The sequence below is a fragment of the Varroa destructor genome, unplaced genomic scaffold, assembly GCF_002443255.2.
Source record: "Varroa destructor unplaced genomic scaffold, Vdes_3.0 BEIS01000003.1, whole genome shotgun sequence".
NCBI lineage: Eukaryota > Metazoa > Arthropoda > Arachnida > Mesostigmata > Varroidae > Varroa > Varroa destructor.
Genome location: NW_019211456.1, coordinates 21,125,446 through 21,141,262, shown reverse-complemented (window position 1 = coordinate 21,141,262; position 15,817 = coordinate 21,125,446). Strand labels below are relative to the sequence as shown.

General features: G+C 48.7%; 1 protein-coding gene across 4 annotated transcripts in view; it reads left to right on the top strand.

The window, feature by feature from the left end:
• The window catches only part of LOC111246499 (uncharacterized), a 119,814-nt gene that overhangs the window by 92,150 nt on the left and 11,847 nt on the right, over nucleotides 1-15,817 (top strand). For 3 of the 4 annotated variants that reach the window (XM_086985248.1, XM_022796191.2, XM_086985249.1), the window contains one exon: nucleotides 7,053-7,326. In XM_086985248.1, the coding sequence (XP_086841374.1) occupies nucleotides 7,053-7,326 (274 nt within the window). Of the gene's footprint in view, nucleotides 1-6,175; nucleotides 6,800-7,052; nucleotides 7,327-15,817 lie in introns of those variants that run through there. The other variant, XM_022796192.2, reaches the window with a different exon arrangement.

Genomic DNA, 15,817 nt, shown 5'->3' with positions numbered 1-15,817 from the left:
TGAGTCTGGCCGACGATTTCAGCCTCTTTAGCAACTTCTGAATAGCCATGGCAGTCTGTAGCGGGAGAATCGTTTTCTGTCGGACCTCGTCGGCCGATCGGTTGGTCTTCATCGCCGATCGCAGCACTGTGATCTGTTGGGTGTCATACGAACACACGCAATATACTGAAATGTACACACACAAAGATGTGTGCAGTAACGCACACGGGAGTGGCCAGAGCTTCGCTTCGGCTCGCCAAACTTTTCCGTTAAGACTAGCGACCCGCTTAAAACGAGCACGGCTGATGCGTAGCTTGAAATGCAGCTGGAGCCGGCGGTGCAGGATTCAGCTATTTGAATAGGTAAACGCCAGTATGTGTACGTTAGATGTACTTTTCTCCATACATAGACATCTACTCATCAATCATTTTGCTGTCTACGGCTGAACAGTTCTTCAGGAAGACCTGCTGGAATGGTGACGGGACGGGACAAATAGATCGTCGGTTTGGGCCCGGCCAAAGTTCTGTATTGCACCATTCATCGGTCAGCCGAAGCCATCAAAGACATAGTTGCTGGTCGGCAATGGGATCGACGGCTGGCTCGATGACGAACTCATCGGGTACGGACAGCGGCAGGTTGCACCAGATTACTGCGAGAGCGCAGTGCAGTTGTGGCCAGGAAAAGTTTTACACGCATCTATTCAACTTTTTGGGTCAGTCAGTTTATGAGATATTTGACCCCCGGCTTTCCGTTTTTTACGTACTTTGGGTGTAACTGCATTATAAGACCAAGACTACTGAGAAGTCCTGATCAAAGTTTTCACGTTAACAAAACTCTCTTGTTTGCTCGTCGCAATCTTGCTACCGTTAGAATTGAATAAAACCGTTGGTTGAAGTTATTCGACGTTGTGTGAATCGACGTCTACAACCTTTTTTAGCTTGTTTATGAGGTGCCTTTTGTGTATAGTAGGAGAAAGTCAGCAACAACGTCCGAACAAAGCCAATGGAATCCTTTGCAGCTTATTACCGATTCAGGTGGTTTAGGCTGCCGAGCGATTGGCTGCAGGTAGCTATAGAGGCTTAACAACATGGACGAGAGTTGCTGCTGGTATTAATGTTGCTATTGTTGACAACAGCTTTGCCCGATAGGTCCTCTCATGCCGCTGTCTTCAATGCTGTTCTGCCGTGTTATTGATGCATTGGGCGCTCTTAAAACTGGCGCGAAATTCTGAATTAATTCGCAGTTATTAATTAGGAGAAAGAGCTGACAGGATTCAACTTCGTTGTCTACCTTATGCACGACGTGTTTCGATCGGCCATGGCCAGCTAAAGCGTTTCAGCCGTCGGTGCAGCGACGACGGTCATTTTTTGTTCTGTCCGTTCACAAAGATACTCGCCTCGAGCTCACCGGCCTGAGTCAGGTAACCAACTTGCTTAAGGTGCGGTAGACCGGAGTATGATGGGCTATCGGAAGAGGATAATGAGGAAAATCCGACTATGGACAAGTCGTTGTTTACCGCAACTGACAACAATGAAGTTGCGATTAGGCAGGCCGCAGACACAGGCAGATACACAGAATTATATCAGCATTAATAAATGACTAGTACTGCCTTGTGCTGCTGCTGCTGCCGCTGCCGGAATATGAACATGAAAAAGACGAAGATGCTCTAGCGTCCCTTTATCGTCAGTAGCACTGTCGAAACAGCGGCATCTTCGACAGGGCCGGCTTGCAGTTGTCCTGGCAGTGGCGATGGAGCCAGTGCAGGTGCAGCTATTGCCGCGTCGCTTCGGCGTGTACTTCGTCCACAGCGCAAACCGACGTCTATTCAAAAATCTCGCACCGCACATTGGCAGCCGCTGTTGACTTCAGTTCCTGATCGTCCATCGGCCACCGCCGGACTGTGCAATGCGACGGTTGGACGCTGCAGTGCAAAAAGCCGATCGACGAGACGATACGCACCACTGCAACAATGACCGGTCATATAACGAAGCCGTGCCCTATCCTTCACAACGACGACATCATTCAACGATGTGCTTCGGCTCGACAATGTTTTCGTCGACCGTGCGTTGAAAACAGAAGACGCCTTCCCGTCTGGCCTTTATTTTCTGTTGCTTGGCTAAAACTCTGCACGTCTTGGTACGTACACACACACACACACACACATACCCGTACGCATGTGCAGAGTCGCGTACGCTCTCCGCTCACGCATGTTTCTTTTCTCTACGCACTTTCTTTTTCTCTGTTACGGCGACCCGCTCCGAGGATCTTGCGCCGTCGCTTTACACCCTTCGTCCGTCGTGTTTCCCGTTAATGAGCAGAATTCTTCGGTGGCAGCAAACACAACAACGATGACAGCAGCGGTTTTTCTTCGTATTAAACATAGTTGGTTGGCTACGTAATCTACCGGAGTGGTGTGACGCGACGCAATGCCACTCAGTCTCATTCTCTTATTGCGTCCACTCGGATCGATGCTATTTTGTTGCGGTAAAAGCCGCAACTACTCTCGCTTCGAGAGATTTTTCGGTAATCTACCAAAAATCGAAAACAGCTGAATATCATCCTAGCGCTGTCGAATACGGTAGCAGAGGGCAGAGCGACCGTCAGCTTTGCCTCTTTCTGTATCGGAGCGCGTAGTGAACGTTTAGCAGCGATATCTGTGTAGCCCGATATGGACGGGCAGCATCCTGTACAGCGTTCCGTGCTATTGCCAGCTAGTGAATATTTGTCCCATTCTTCGGGAGATAGAGACTGTACACCTTTGTATTTTTTCGTTGTCGACATCGTGTACACGTTATCGATAGCGGCCGAATGATTCGTCTGCATTTGATATCATAGACGCGAACAATGACGGCCGGCAGCGACACTACGTTTCGGTACGAATGATGTGGCTAAGCAAATCGGAGTGCTACCTGATCAAAAAACAATTCAACGTAGCAATCGATGTCAAATGCCGTGAAACCATGACGAGAAAATTGACGGACAATTAATAACGAATAATAGTTACGCCTGGCCAGCTATAATCACCATTTCCGTGCGGAGAGATATTGTACCTTTATTGATCATCAGCATGCTTCTTAGCGTAGGCTAACTGTTCGATGATATTCTGACTCTATATATGGTCCACCATTCAGTGTGTGTTTAGCTTAGCTCAGCGTTCGTCCTACGTAACTTTGAATAAAGTTAACGCCTAGCATAAATGGCTAGAGATTTACCTTAGAAGGTGATCGTATTTTTTTTCTGAGAAACGTTCGATAGTTTAGCGAGCACGTACCACAAAACAGTTTTTCAATGATACCACATGAGCAGCATCAGCCATGACAGTCGTCATAGTCGGATATAGGCTCTGGTGGTAGCAGTCCTATTTAATCGATCGCATTAATAAAACATCGATGGACGGAAACTAATGGTGTGACTCTTGCTTTGCCCAATGCCCTTTAGTTTTTCTTGCACTCCCTGTTGCTCACCGCTGTTAACTGCTTGTTACGTCGCTCCTTTTTTTCCGAACGTGTCGTTTGTGCTCCTGACTCTATTTTTCGCGACTTTGCTCCGTGGTTTTGCCCGCTGTTGTTCATGTACACGATGCTGTCGATGTGAACAGCATCGGCATTCACCGTAATAGCAGCTGCCGATATGACGCAGACGTAGGCGTGGGTCGTTGTCATTGACGGCTGGTTGTGGACATCGTCATGACGATCCATCACAAAGGTGCGAGGGAGCAAGACTTGCCAATGTCTGTCAACATTAGAGCCGTTCGTGCTTGACTGCCATACACTGTCACCGCCGATTCCTGCCGCAGGTTATCGTGGCGGCAGTAGGCCGACGCGACGTGGATGCGAGTCTCCCTTCTCGCTGACGACGGATCCTTACAAACAAATTGTCATCGTAAAGAAAAAGAGGCAAAGGGCGACGACTGGAGCAGTAGTGGAAGGGCAATGGTTGTAACTGAACAACGTCGAGTTTCTTGCGAGTAGCGACGCAAGAGGTCGAACGGGCAGAGGGACCGAGCTGGACACCTCTGATACTGCGGTTGTCTCAACGCTATAACTAACCGGTTCGATGATTCGCTCCACAGTCCGCCTTTTCTTCTACATATACGATCGCAACTGTTTGGTTATATTGCCGTTTCTGCTCTTCTGAATCGTAGCTGAAATAAGTTAATCGACACACACACACACACACCGGAAGCGTTGTTGCGGCGGAAATGGTGCCGGTAGTAACAGAAGGACGCGTCTTGAAGTGTCGCGTGTTACGGTCTTGATGTTGCAGTATTCTATTATCAGGTTCTAACTCGCATACAGAGACTTGTACTCGGTTTCGTTGAACCATTGTTTCACTGAGTAATGGAAGGCGTAAGCGCAAAAGTCCGCATTTGGAAAAGGAACCGCACCTTCAGGCTATTTAATCAATCTGATGGGTAGTGAGCATACGAATGGCAACAAATGGACAGACCATCTGAAGAGGTTGCTCCCCGAAGAAGGTCCCAGGTACTCACGCCGATCCCCGCTGTCTGCTGGTGTGTGATCTGCGCATGCATTGGTGCCTGTTGTTGGTTGAACAGCACCGACAAGCGGCCTTAGCGGCGATGGCAGCGTCGGCCAACTCTCTCATTTGCGTATGCATGGGCACATTCGCTGAGGCAAGCCCGCACATTAAGGTAGATGTACAACTGGCCCGCGTTTTGTCGCTCTTTACAAGTTGATACGAATGAACTGTAGACTGCAAATCGAGTGCACGAGCCGCGGAAGGTACCCCGACTTCTCTGTCCGTCGCACTAGTTTTCTCAACTATGAGCTGGACAGAGCGGAGTAAAGGCCCGCCTAAATACATCTGTTAATATATATGAAATGTCTATTACGAATGCAGTGGAACGTGGAAGAACAAAGGCGATTCTATGCGACAGATCTATACGTATATGCGGAACGCGTTTTCGCCAGACTGTATTTATTACGTTTACTTGGGTGTATTTGTGTGTGAATATGTGTTAATACTTACCTTCAATGCGTATAGACTATCCAGTAGGGTATTAAGACGCATTGCGCATCTTCACCGATAAGCTGTTTTCGTTGCTGACCGACAACAACGCGGAACGTTTTTTCCGACAGCATTCCTTCAAGGGTCGCAGCGACCCAAAGCGCCGCAAGGTGAACAGGGCGCCTATAAAGGAATACAAATAATTGCAAGGGTTTTGTAATTGCGCTTAAAAATCATCAAACAAGTGCTACCATAACTAATACTAAGAGCTAAAAAGCTATTTCTACAGAGTGGTGTTGAATAAGAGAATGAATACAGATTAGAGCGAAAAAGGCGCTTGTTCAAGGCGGCGGCGAATCCTCGTCTCAGTGCATTAGGGCGCAAAGAACGCGGATCGTTCTGGCCTAGCAATTAAGCTAAGCCCGCCTATATTTTGTGGTGCAGTACATACGGGACCTGATAGAAAATTGATGACAACCGGCAGGATAGGCGACCTAACTCCGGAGGAGGAACCGGGCAAGCTAAACGGCTGGTGAGGAACATGACAGTATCGAAACGGATTCGGTAAATGAGAGCTTATGGATGAGAAACAAGACGGTAGCTATGGCTATGAAAGTGGCGGAAGGCTCAAGAAAATGGGGTAGTAATATTATAAAAAGGACGGTAATTTTTTTCTGCTTTGTTCCGTCAGTGAATGTTGATCGGACGACAGGCCGGCATCGGTTGGCTGTTGGGTGTATGATGTCCTAATTCTGCTGTTTTTGGCGAAACCTTCAGGGAAAACAGACTGACGGACTTGTTAAACTATTGCTACTGCCGTTGCTGTGGCTGCTCCAGCAGCAGCACTAGAAGCGTGTTTTTCTGCCAAAATAAGCGAAGGTAAAAAGAAAAAGAAAAAAGAAGGGTAAATGCATGAGGGCCGATGCGATCAGGAGGTAAGGGTGGTGGGTATAATGGATCAGAGGCCGGTCGGATTTCGGGCGTGGTCAACACAAGCGGCAGGTGTTCTTGGGCTCAATTTAAAATTGGTCCGTTGTCGGTTGCGCAGCAGGGCACAGCAGCCATAGTGGCAGCCGCCCCAACGACAGCGACGAAAATTGAGGTGTCGGCGGAAGCTACTGCTGCTGCTACAGCGGCTTGAATCTCGAAAGGCGCCAGCAGTAATAACGCAGGTAAGAAAGAAATCGCACTCGTGCTAGCCGTCTTACGAAGAGGGCGATATATGAAAGCATCTAGAGGAAAAGAAAGAAGTTAGCTTGGAATTAATCAGTGGCTTACCAGAGGATCAAGGTGCGCTGCCGGGGCAGCCTGGCTGTAGGCAGCAGCGGTTTTCACTGCTTCGACGGCTGCTGCAAATTAATTGACATGTATGTGCGACGCATGCCATAGCGCTCTCACTTACTCTACCTCGCTGACTCGATGTGAGAAGGTCCTTTTCACCCTCGTGTGGGGGGCAAACGAGTAAACGGGCCAACACTGAACGAGCCGTGTCGATGCTTCTGCCAAAGGTTGTCTTCTGTATTCTCGCTCTTTACCTTCTCTTTCGTTCGCTACTAGTTCGTTAGAATGCGTTTTTGTACAGACGGTCGAACCGAAGCTGCATTCACCGCGATGTTCGTCCAGGTTCTCTAATCTCTGTTTAAGCTCCCTCTCGCCATTCGCTTTCCCTCGGCTTCGCTTTTTGGCTCTCGCTTAGTACTAAAGCTTCCAAAGTTCAGAGTTTGTCCTGCAGTTAGGTCTGCTCTTGTCCGTTCTATCTTCTGCTGTTGGGCGGCACCGAATGAAGTCGTGTGATGGGCGGGGTGCAACCTGGCCCAGGTCCTAGTTCAGGCCCGTCGACAGCATGACGGTATGTATGCCTCTATAACGAAGCAGGAATTAAGCGAATAGAAAAGAAAAAAAAGAATGAGGGGGACCTATCGAAAACGTCCTATTTAGCTGCAGCTGACGTAAGCTTGTTTTTTATAGTGTAACGGAAGACAATGAAAGGCGGTGATATATTTCCAACTGCGCGAGAAAGAAAAGTACGCGGCCATTAGTTAGCATATGCTTGCAGTACTAACAAGCGAAATCGTTTTCGTCTTTTTTTTTTTTCGTTCCAGACGAATGATCGGTTATATTCAGTTATCCCGTGTCATGTCGGTACAGGGGTAGATCCATCGCTAACAACAATGGGTTCATTGGGTACCCTCGGTGGACTAGGTGTTCAACCTGGTCACCCGGGCCATCCGCATATCTATCACACACTCGGACGGCCGGTTCCACCAGTGCCCCAATCGAAACGCAAGACGCGGCTTAAACCCATCCTAATCGTCGTTTGTGCAACGTTTTTTGTCATCGCCGCCATTTCAATTGCGCTTGTCGCCTCACTATCCGGTAAGTACAAGTTATCAATAGTGCTCTTGAAATTCATAGTTCTTCAAAGATCTGCTTAAACCTTTCAAAAACACTTCCGTCATAATCGTACCTACAGAGATAAACGTACAATGAATGGGCGTATCACATACGCATGAGCTACGGGCAACCGTAGTCTCACGTCTCGTTTAAACGAATATACGCTTCATTAAATCCTCGTTATAGGTAGGCAAATATGTCTAGGATTTTACCTTTTATAAAATAATGCCGTAGTAGGCAACAATGACTTAATGTAGACCTTATGTTAAACGAGCAGGATGAAGTGTCTTCCATAATGAGTGTATCGCTCTGTTCGACATCTAATTAAGAAATACTGGCTTGAAGCACTGGTGCTAGCGAAGCCTACAAAAGAAAATAGTATCTATCGGTGTATATTCATCATGCATGATCCCAAGGAGCTAGGTCTCTCCCGACCACCTTACCCCGGATGCCAGCTTCTATCACATTCCCTTACTATTTTCTATATCTGAAAGTAACCTGGTTCGTGAGGAGGGGCACTAGTGCTGATGCCTCCACCGCTAGCGCAACTCGAACATAGCTCTAGATCTAGTAATGTTCCCCTCCCCTTTCTCCCGTTCCCTTCTGATCCGGGCGAGGTCGCTCCGCTGGCCGCTCGCTATCCGCCTACTCTGAGCCACTTGACTCGATAGCGAACGGTAGTGTCGGGTAGTGAAACGCCACCGTTGCCAGCAGCTGCGAGTCAGCTCACGAAAGACTCGAAGGGAGTTAAGTGGTTTCGATTTTGAGTTTGTCACTCAATTCACACTCAATATACTCCCAGACCTATATCATGTCGTCGTCACTTCAGTTCCCTGTATTCGGTTACACTGATATTGTTCTCGCCCGCTAAAGGGTAAGCTTGGAAAAGGGCTCAAGAACTCGCGATTGAGAAGTCGGTGAGAGTCAGGAGTATCGTTGAGGTATCAGGAGGTCGAGGATAGCTTTCCCCGTTAGCCATCTTTAGCGGGAACTCTGTAAACTCCTTCTACCACTATTATTAGGGGCTTCAGGATATACAGTGCAAGAGTTTACAGACCCACCAGCTTGTCGGTGAGGGAAGAATGTCGGGTGCAAAGTGCAATTTAAGTTGACGTAAAACCCCGGTTTCTCTAGAGGGCTACTCCCACTTCCTTCCCATGTCGCTTTGTGATCCGGTCGATTTAGTGACCGATGCCAAGCCAAACAAGGGGAAATTGGTGTGACCGTTGGCCTTGCCGGCACATCATCCATCGACCCATGCCGCCGTACTGTAGGTAGAAGCAGAAAGAACAATCTGTTCAAGCTGGAAATAGCAGAGTTTTCCCGGCCATCATTGTCTGATGTTCAAGATTGTACTACTATGTAACAATTCCTGCTATCGCGTGTATGTAAATGGATGGTTTGCTTTGTGTGCTGGTTTACCACCAGCAAAGGCACAATGGCATTAGATTTAGTTCTTATCATCGTCATGGTCATACACAGCAGCAGCAGCAACAGCAGCAGCAGCAGGACCAACATCTTCGTTGTCATCGTTATGGTGCCTCTTATTAAAAGCGTCAAAGTCTTCCTCCAACTACAACAAAGTCATCATGATTGCGGTGTCTTGACATGGGAGTGGTCGATTTAGCCGCGTCAAAGTAGCTTTTATTGTTCTCCGCCTTGTACCCAAGCGTGGATTTTCAGCGTCTGCTTGCTTGAAGCGCTTGTTATTTTCTCGTACCCCCAACCATCCGTCCAGTGTAGAATCAGGACCTCTCGACTTCGGTCAACACGAATGACTGTGTATGTGTGTGCAAAATGTGTGTTGCGGCTAAAGAAGTCGTCACTTTCGCTGAGGCATGAGCACTTGAACGTCGCCAGAGGGCACCGCGCTTTATGAGGTTTTCCGATGGCCGTCAGTCATCTGGCCACCCAAAAACCAATGTGTCTATCCTTATCGAGTGGCGCTGCTGATGCTTTTGCTCGTAGCTGTAGTTCCCCAATTTAATCACCTGAGTTATAGCCATCTTCATTTTCGTTAACTTCTGTCCGTCCTTCGTCAGCTTAGCTCGATCTTTTTTCTTTTTTTTTCGTTGCTAGCTAGGAGCGACCGTTTTAGCGGTACCGCGATGCCTCCAGCCGTTCTGTTCACGACGGCTGCTGCTGTTATTTTAAGTTTCTATTTTCTTGTTACTTCTTGTTGCTTGGCAGCCAGTGTTCGCCGGAATCTTGGATTTCTTTTTGCGTGGGTGCCCCAAATGCCGCCTTTGTGCAGGGTCAGTGCGACTGCATCAAAAGTGGCTGAAATAAATGAGAAACGAAGCTGAGGCAAAGCTTCTGCTGGCGCAGTACTCGCCACCACTTCAGCGACAACAGCAGCTTATGAAACTCGCCTCGCTTATCTCTCGGCTCGGCTATTCATCCATCCATCCATCGTTCATCAATGGACTCTATTGGACCACGGTTTATCATTATTATTATTATATTAAAGCTAGCTAATGTTAGTTTTTGCGTCGGCAGCGGATACTGCACCGGTCTCCACCGCCGTAAGTCAATAGCTGATGTCGATGGACTGAGTAATGTTGTTTCGGCTCCTCGGCTGTCTTACCGAAGGAGCGAACACGAGTGTTATAACAAAGCCGTTTCAAGAACAAATAAAAGGCCAGCTTACCTTTTGACAGCAATAACAACACGCTGTCTTCCGCGATGCGGCTGCAGTAGCAGCAACAACAGTATTCATGTAATAACAAAATGACATATCATGTCCACTGTCCTGTACGGTGGAGCTGCTGCCTTCTCTTCTAGCCAACAAAATAGTCCGTCTGGTCGTAGCCCTACGCCGTGTTCGTTGTCGTCTCCCGGTGGTACAAACGTCGAGACGTCGCACGTACAAAAAAGTACAGCGCAGCAGCTGTACCTTGCTAGTGACGCTGCCCAGCGAAAGGCGACCGCTACCACTTGGCCAGACAAACTGAGAGGCAGGCAAACAAACAACGGTTCGGCAATATGTTGCTAGGGATGTGAGAAAGGTGTTTGTCCGATAGATCCGTTTCAATGTCAATGCATTGTTGAAGCTGTCAATCGAGTGTCCGGAACCTTCGTAGTTGTGTGAAGCTGAAACCGGCCAATCGGCCAGTGACTCCGCAATAGAGAGATTGCTGCTGGCGGTTCCAGCTTCTTTCGGGCGGGTGGCGTCGCTGTTCGCTGTGCCAGCTTCTTTTAGAAAGTCTTCGTATTCTTTTATAACACGGCGTGCCAGTCCTTCACTATCAGGACAGACAGAACAGCAGAACTTCGTACCCGAACGCTAGAGCTCTAGCACAAGCGGTACGAGTGTGCAGAACGTCGGGTCTGTTTGGAGTTAACAGAAACGTTAGCTAAACTGGATTTCGTGGATGCCATCGTCGGCGTCTGGCATCGTAGCCTCGTCATTATAGTTCTGCGGCTACTGCTGTCCTCATTACCGCAATAGTCGCAACCACTGCACGCGCCCTCCCGATCCAACAAAGAAAAGTATAGCAGGAGACAAGTGGTAAATAAAAACATCTGTTGTGTCAAGTGCCGCCCATCTGCCACGGCCACGGCCGAATCTCTAGCTGATTATTGCTCGCGGCTTGTCACGTTAGGGAACTGCTGTATCTAACATTAGTCATCGACACCAAAGCTTGAATGACAGTCCCCACATCGAATTCGAACTAGCTTAAACGAATATGCGCAACTCGCTGCTGGATGGCAAAGTTTAGGTGGACGTCATTTCGAGCAAACTAACCTAATTACTATAGCCGCGTCGACGGTGACGGCAGCAGTAACGACGGCGGCACACGACACGCGGATTGGTGCTGTTATTTACAAGACTTTGCCCTCTCTGCCTCGAAGCCCCGTTTAAAGGGTGTGGATAAATGAAAAGCACGGAGACGGGCCGGGAGAGAGAAAGAGACCACCACAGGCATAGATTGTTCCACTCGAATCCTTCTGCTGCAGTCGAAACGAAAACCGCACGCACGCTGCTGTTGCTGTTGCTGCTACAAAAGGGTCCTGTTCTTCTGAAAATAGCAGCCCGCAGCAGCACCAGGCCGAAACAAATAAGTGGAAATTGGCACACATTTCGGATTGTCAGCATGCGTCGCCTCTTTCTGCTTGCTGCCCGCCCGACTGCTGGCTGGTAACGTACAATTTTCCCTCTACTCAACAGAAAGTCATGCGGCGGCACGAACTGTAGACGCGCCCCACAGACTGTTCTGTTCCGACGAAAGCATCCATCCTTCCTCCTATGGATTGCCCGCCCATCCAACTGACCTTGTTTCTCGCTACTCGTATCTCTCTCTAGTCTTGTGTCTACGAGCCAAGCTACAGGTTCCCCCACCGCCCGCCCCTACTTGTGCTGCCTTGTTGCTACGATTACAATTGTTCCGCTTTTGTTGTTCATTTCCTCGCGTGCATGCACGCTCTTTTGTTTGTGTGCGCGGCCTCGCCTTCGCCAGCACTCTGCAGTGATGTTTAGTCTACGTATAACAATAGTCATTGCAGGTTAGTTCGAGATGGCTGCTAGGACCTGGAAGAGGCAAATTAGGTAGCGCACTATGCACAAGCCTACGTGAATATGGGCATCCCTCATTTACCTTTCGCTACGCCGCTTTCTCGCCTATGCACAAGTGTACTGCTACCTGCCGTTTAGTGGTGCATTTAGCCTGCGCATTGTGTCATTATCTATCACTGTAGGGTGCGCTGCGTTGCGCGTCGATAATGGAGATATGGCAGAGAAATGGAGTAGGAGGTGGTAACGATGGTTTGTTTTTGCCGCTAAGGTAAACTCGTGTTTGAGTACGTACTTAGTTATTGCTTACGCGGTGATTATCGTTATCATTTAAATGGTAACAGCAGAGCGACGGCGGCGACGGGTGACAACTGGTGAATAATGACAGCCGTCTGCGACTGTCCTCTTTAAGCGGTTGCAAAAGGCTTGAAACAACCGACCACACTATATATACAAAACGTTGCACGTCTCGTAAATACGTAAGCGTCAGCGCGTTATATGAACGACACGGTTCTATTCGTCTTCCAGACGTACCTGATCTTGTTGCTTTTGCTTCTTGCTCGGCTGTCTGCTAAAGTCATGTCTTTCAGCAATGTCGTTTTACCGTCTCTAAAAGATTATAAACGAATGATTTAGTCGGTCGGCCATCACCGCAGTTGCTGCTATCGTTGAGTGTCGTTTAGATAGGCGAACACCTGACGGCGGAACGGAAAATGAATACTACGTCCTCAATGAGCCAGGAACGTTGTGCATCTTTTTGCACGCATTCACCACTTCGTCATGAACGTGCGCATTGTTTTCGGCGTACGCCCACATTATGCACATGAGGCCTGCTCGAACGACCGCTAATGCCACAGCCAGCTCTCGACGTGTAGGTAGGGCGCAGGCGGCAAATAGCCGATAGTACTGCGGTGTTTAATGCTCTAATACTATATTGTCTTTTATCGACATCGGATCGAGGAGCACATTTTTTTGCTTTACGCGGAGAAGAAATGGCGTAAACGCCGACGGCAGCCAGCTTTGCTTGAGTACATCATGAGAGACCGGGGTTGAGGAAAGGGTCTTGTCGATGCGCGCCTACGAACCTCAATGAGTGGGCCGCACCGCGAACAAGCGTGTTCGTCCACTCACGCTTATAGCCACACCTGAACTGCACAGACAACAGTAGCGGTGACCGCGACGGCGATAATCACGGGTTTTCGCATTTGTTTGGGATTAGCTGCTTTAAGGTTTGCCTACACTGAAAGGACTGTGACAAGCTGCATCGCTCATTTGAGCGATACATTCGGTTATAGTAAAAGAAGCTGACAGGTACATCTTCGTTAGAACGGGAAGCATGTGACGGTCTCGATGTTAGTCATACACTCGGATTTTTTGTCATTGAGACATGCGCGTGCTTTTGTTTCTGTCATCGAAAGTAGTCGTCAAGCAGCAAAACGAGCGATAGCGGCGAAACATTCTTGCTGAAGAGCAAGTGTCAAACTTAGGGGAGCGGAGGCGCGACAAGACATTCTGTGTTTCTGTCGGCTAGCTGGCGCGAAAAAATGTTAGTTAGTAGACATGATGAACCGAAACGCCAGCACGCGGAGGTACGCAGATGCTCAACTAGGTGATGATATATGAGGTTACGCGTAGTGGTAAGTTGTGGTATGACCTAGTCGGTGACCTAGTGAATCAACAATGTTCGTCACCCGCCCGTGATCACTCATATATGTTTTTTAACGTGGCCTTCCCTCTTGTACTGATGTTGGGAAAACAGTATACCAGGAACGTATATTAAAGTCTATGCTGCTGGAGGAATATTGTGAGGTGTTCGGTTAATGGGCTATTATCAAGACGGCGAGTTTAACAAGTAGTAGAAATAGGCTTAGTATATGTGCATGTGACGCTTCATATGACAATGATGTTGCTCTGGGCTGCTCGTTGTCGAACTAAGACACCGTTGATGGCGACGACGACGACGACGATAGCAACGACAGGACAGTTGACAACAATGGTAAAACCCTAGACAGTTACGGAAATCCTCCTACGAGACAACGGTGGAAGGTCGTTAGCGCTTTCTTGTCTCTGTCGCCTACGATTTTTCCCGCTCTTCCTGTCTCAGTTTACAGTCGTTTTCATTCACGTTTGTCAGTCGACAAACTCGGGGTCGTCTAGCGGCTGTCGGCACGGGCCAAGAGCAGTGTCGTTGGGAAACAGTCTACTCTTCCTATGAGATGACATAAATCATCGTTGAATCGTCTCGGTTTCAACGCATGATCAGGACAGCAGTGTCACAATACCGCTGCCATTACAGCTGTTGCTGGCTGTTGTGAAGAAAGGACGCGCATGATGATCTCGTCGTACTTCTGGACCCGGCAACGTGCTCGCGCGCAGCACATCTAGGGCTCTGCTCTCTAAGCGGAGAGCGTGGCAGTGAAAAAAATCGTGAGGTAGAGAAGATAGGCAGGGTAGGATAGAGGAAACAATACACAGTAACCGGCACTCCATGTCTATGGAGCGTCGTAACTTACGAACACAGCAAGATTTGTTGGCAACTGCAGCTGCCGTCTGCTATAGTAGTGCCGATGTGTCTACTGACGCTACCGCAACGAGTTCTATTGCGGTAGGAACGAAAGACAATGGGTCTTTCCGCCGGCCTTCCTGGGCAGCGACAGATCGCCTGTCCCTTTGGGTGGCCCGACTGTGGGTGTGCAAATAAGATTACCGCCAGATTCTCTATCCGCAGCAGTAGTAGTGGATGATGGTAGAGCGAGGCTTCGTTGTGTTTTTCGTCGTCTTGCTAGCTAAAAAGAATCCACTCATGAGTTGATCGAAAGAGATGCGAACTCGAGCGCAAACTCTCGAGAAGAAACCATGTGGAAATTGGCGTGGACGGCAGCATTGGCGTCTACGGCGGCTAACGTTGAATGGGTCCTATCTGCGATCGTTGCTGCTGTTTTTGCTGCAACCGCCGCCAAGCAGTAACCAACCATCAAACGTGCCTGCCCGTGCACCTATCTCGTACTTGGACATGTCGGCAGGCAAGGGATCGCTTGGCCGCGGCCACCGACTCTAACGGCGAATAGCTGGCGCGGCATAAAGCTTTCTCGGTAATGCGATCTAGGTTGGTTCCAAGGGAATTGCCATCCCGCCGCCGGCTGAATTCGTATTTGCAGATATGCAGCAGCTCGTCCTGGCTTAACCAGCAGAGAGTCCAAGCTGGCTGCCCATGTCAAAGTTTTGCGGCTCGTTTCGCCGCTACGCCTGACCAAGCGTTATACACCCTAGTGGAAACAAGCCTGCCAAAAATTTCCGCCGAAAGCTGTGCACATACTATAATCACATTAAGCCAGCAAAAAAAATGGCTGCGTTGTTATTAGGTTTGATATTTTGCTATCTCTTTTCTCGTCATTTGCCAATCCCTGTCATCCTCGCTTCAAAGTAAGTTCAACCTAACTGCCCGTATTGCGTATCGTATAATAACATTTACATATAAATATACTTTTTTTTTTACCACAGAGGCTTGCTCCACAAACGCACGGTAATAAAACGCTAAATGGACACTTAGCAGTTAATGCTACAACAGTCAAAGTTGGCGGGTAAGCAAGGTAATGCTTGTTTCTACAATGGCGTCAAAGACGTATACTTGGTGGCACCTGATCCTCTTATATTTGCTGCCGACGGCTGCTCTGCGCATTGGCAGGCGATTTGTACAAGCGGAACTTACTAACACCAGCTCACGGCAGCCATGTTTGCTGTTGCTGCTAATCAACGTCTGATTTACTGACGGTGGCAGTAGGAGCGCTCGCTGAATAGCCCGCATCTCGTAAACGGCAGAGGTCCTACTGATCAGCCGGTCATGTCGGACAAACTATCTCTCGCAGAAGGCATGTCGTACGGCGAAGCCATGCATCGTGGATTATGAAGCTGCCCACAGGAGCTACTTAGAAGAAGGGGAGGGGGGTCACTGAAACAAGT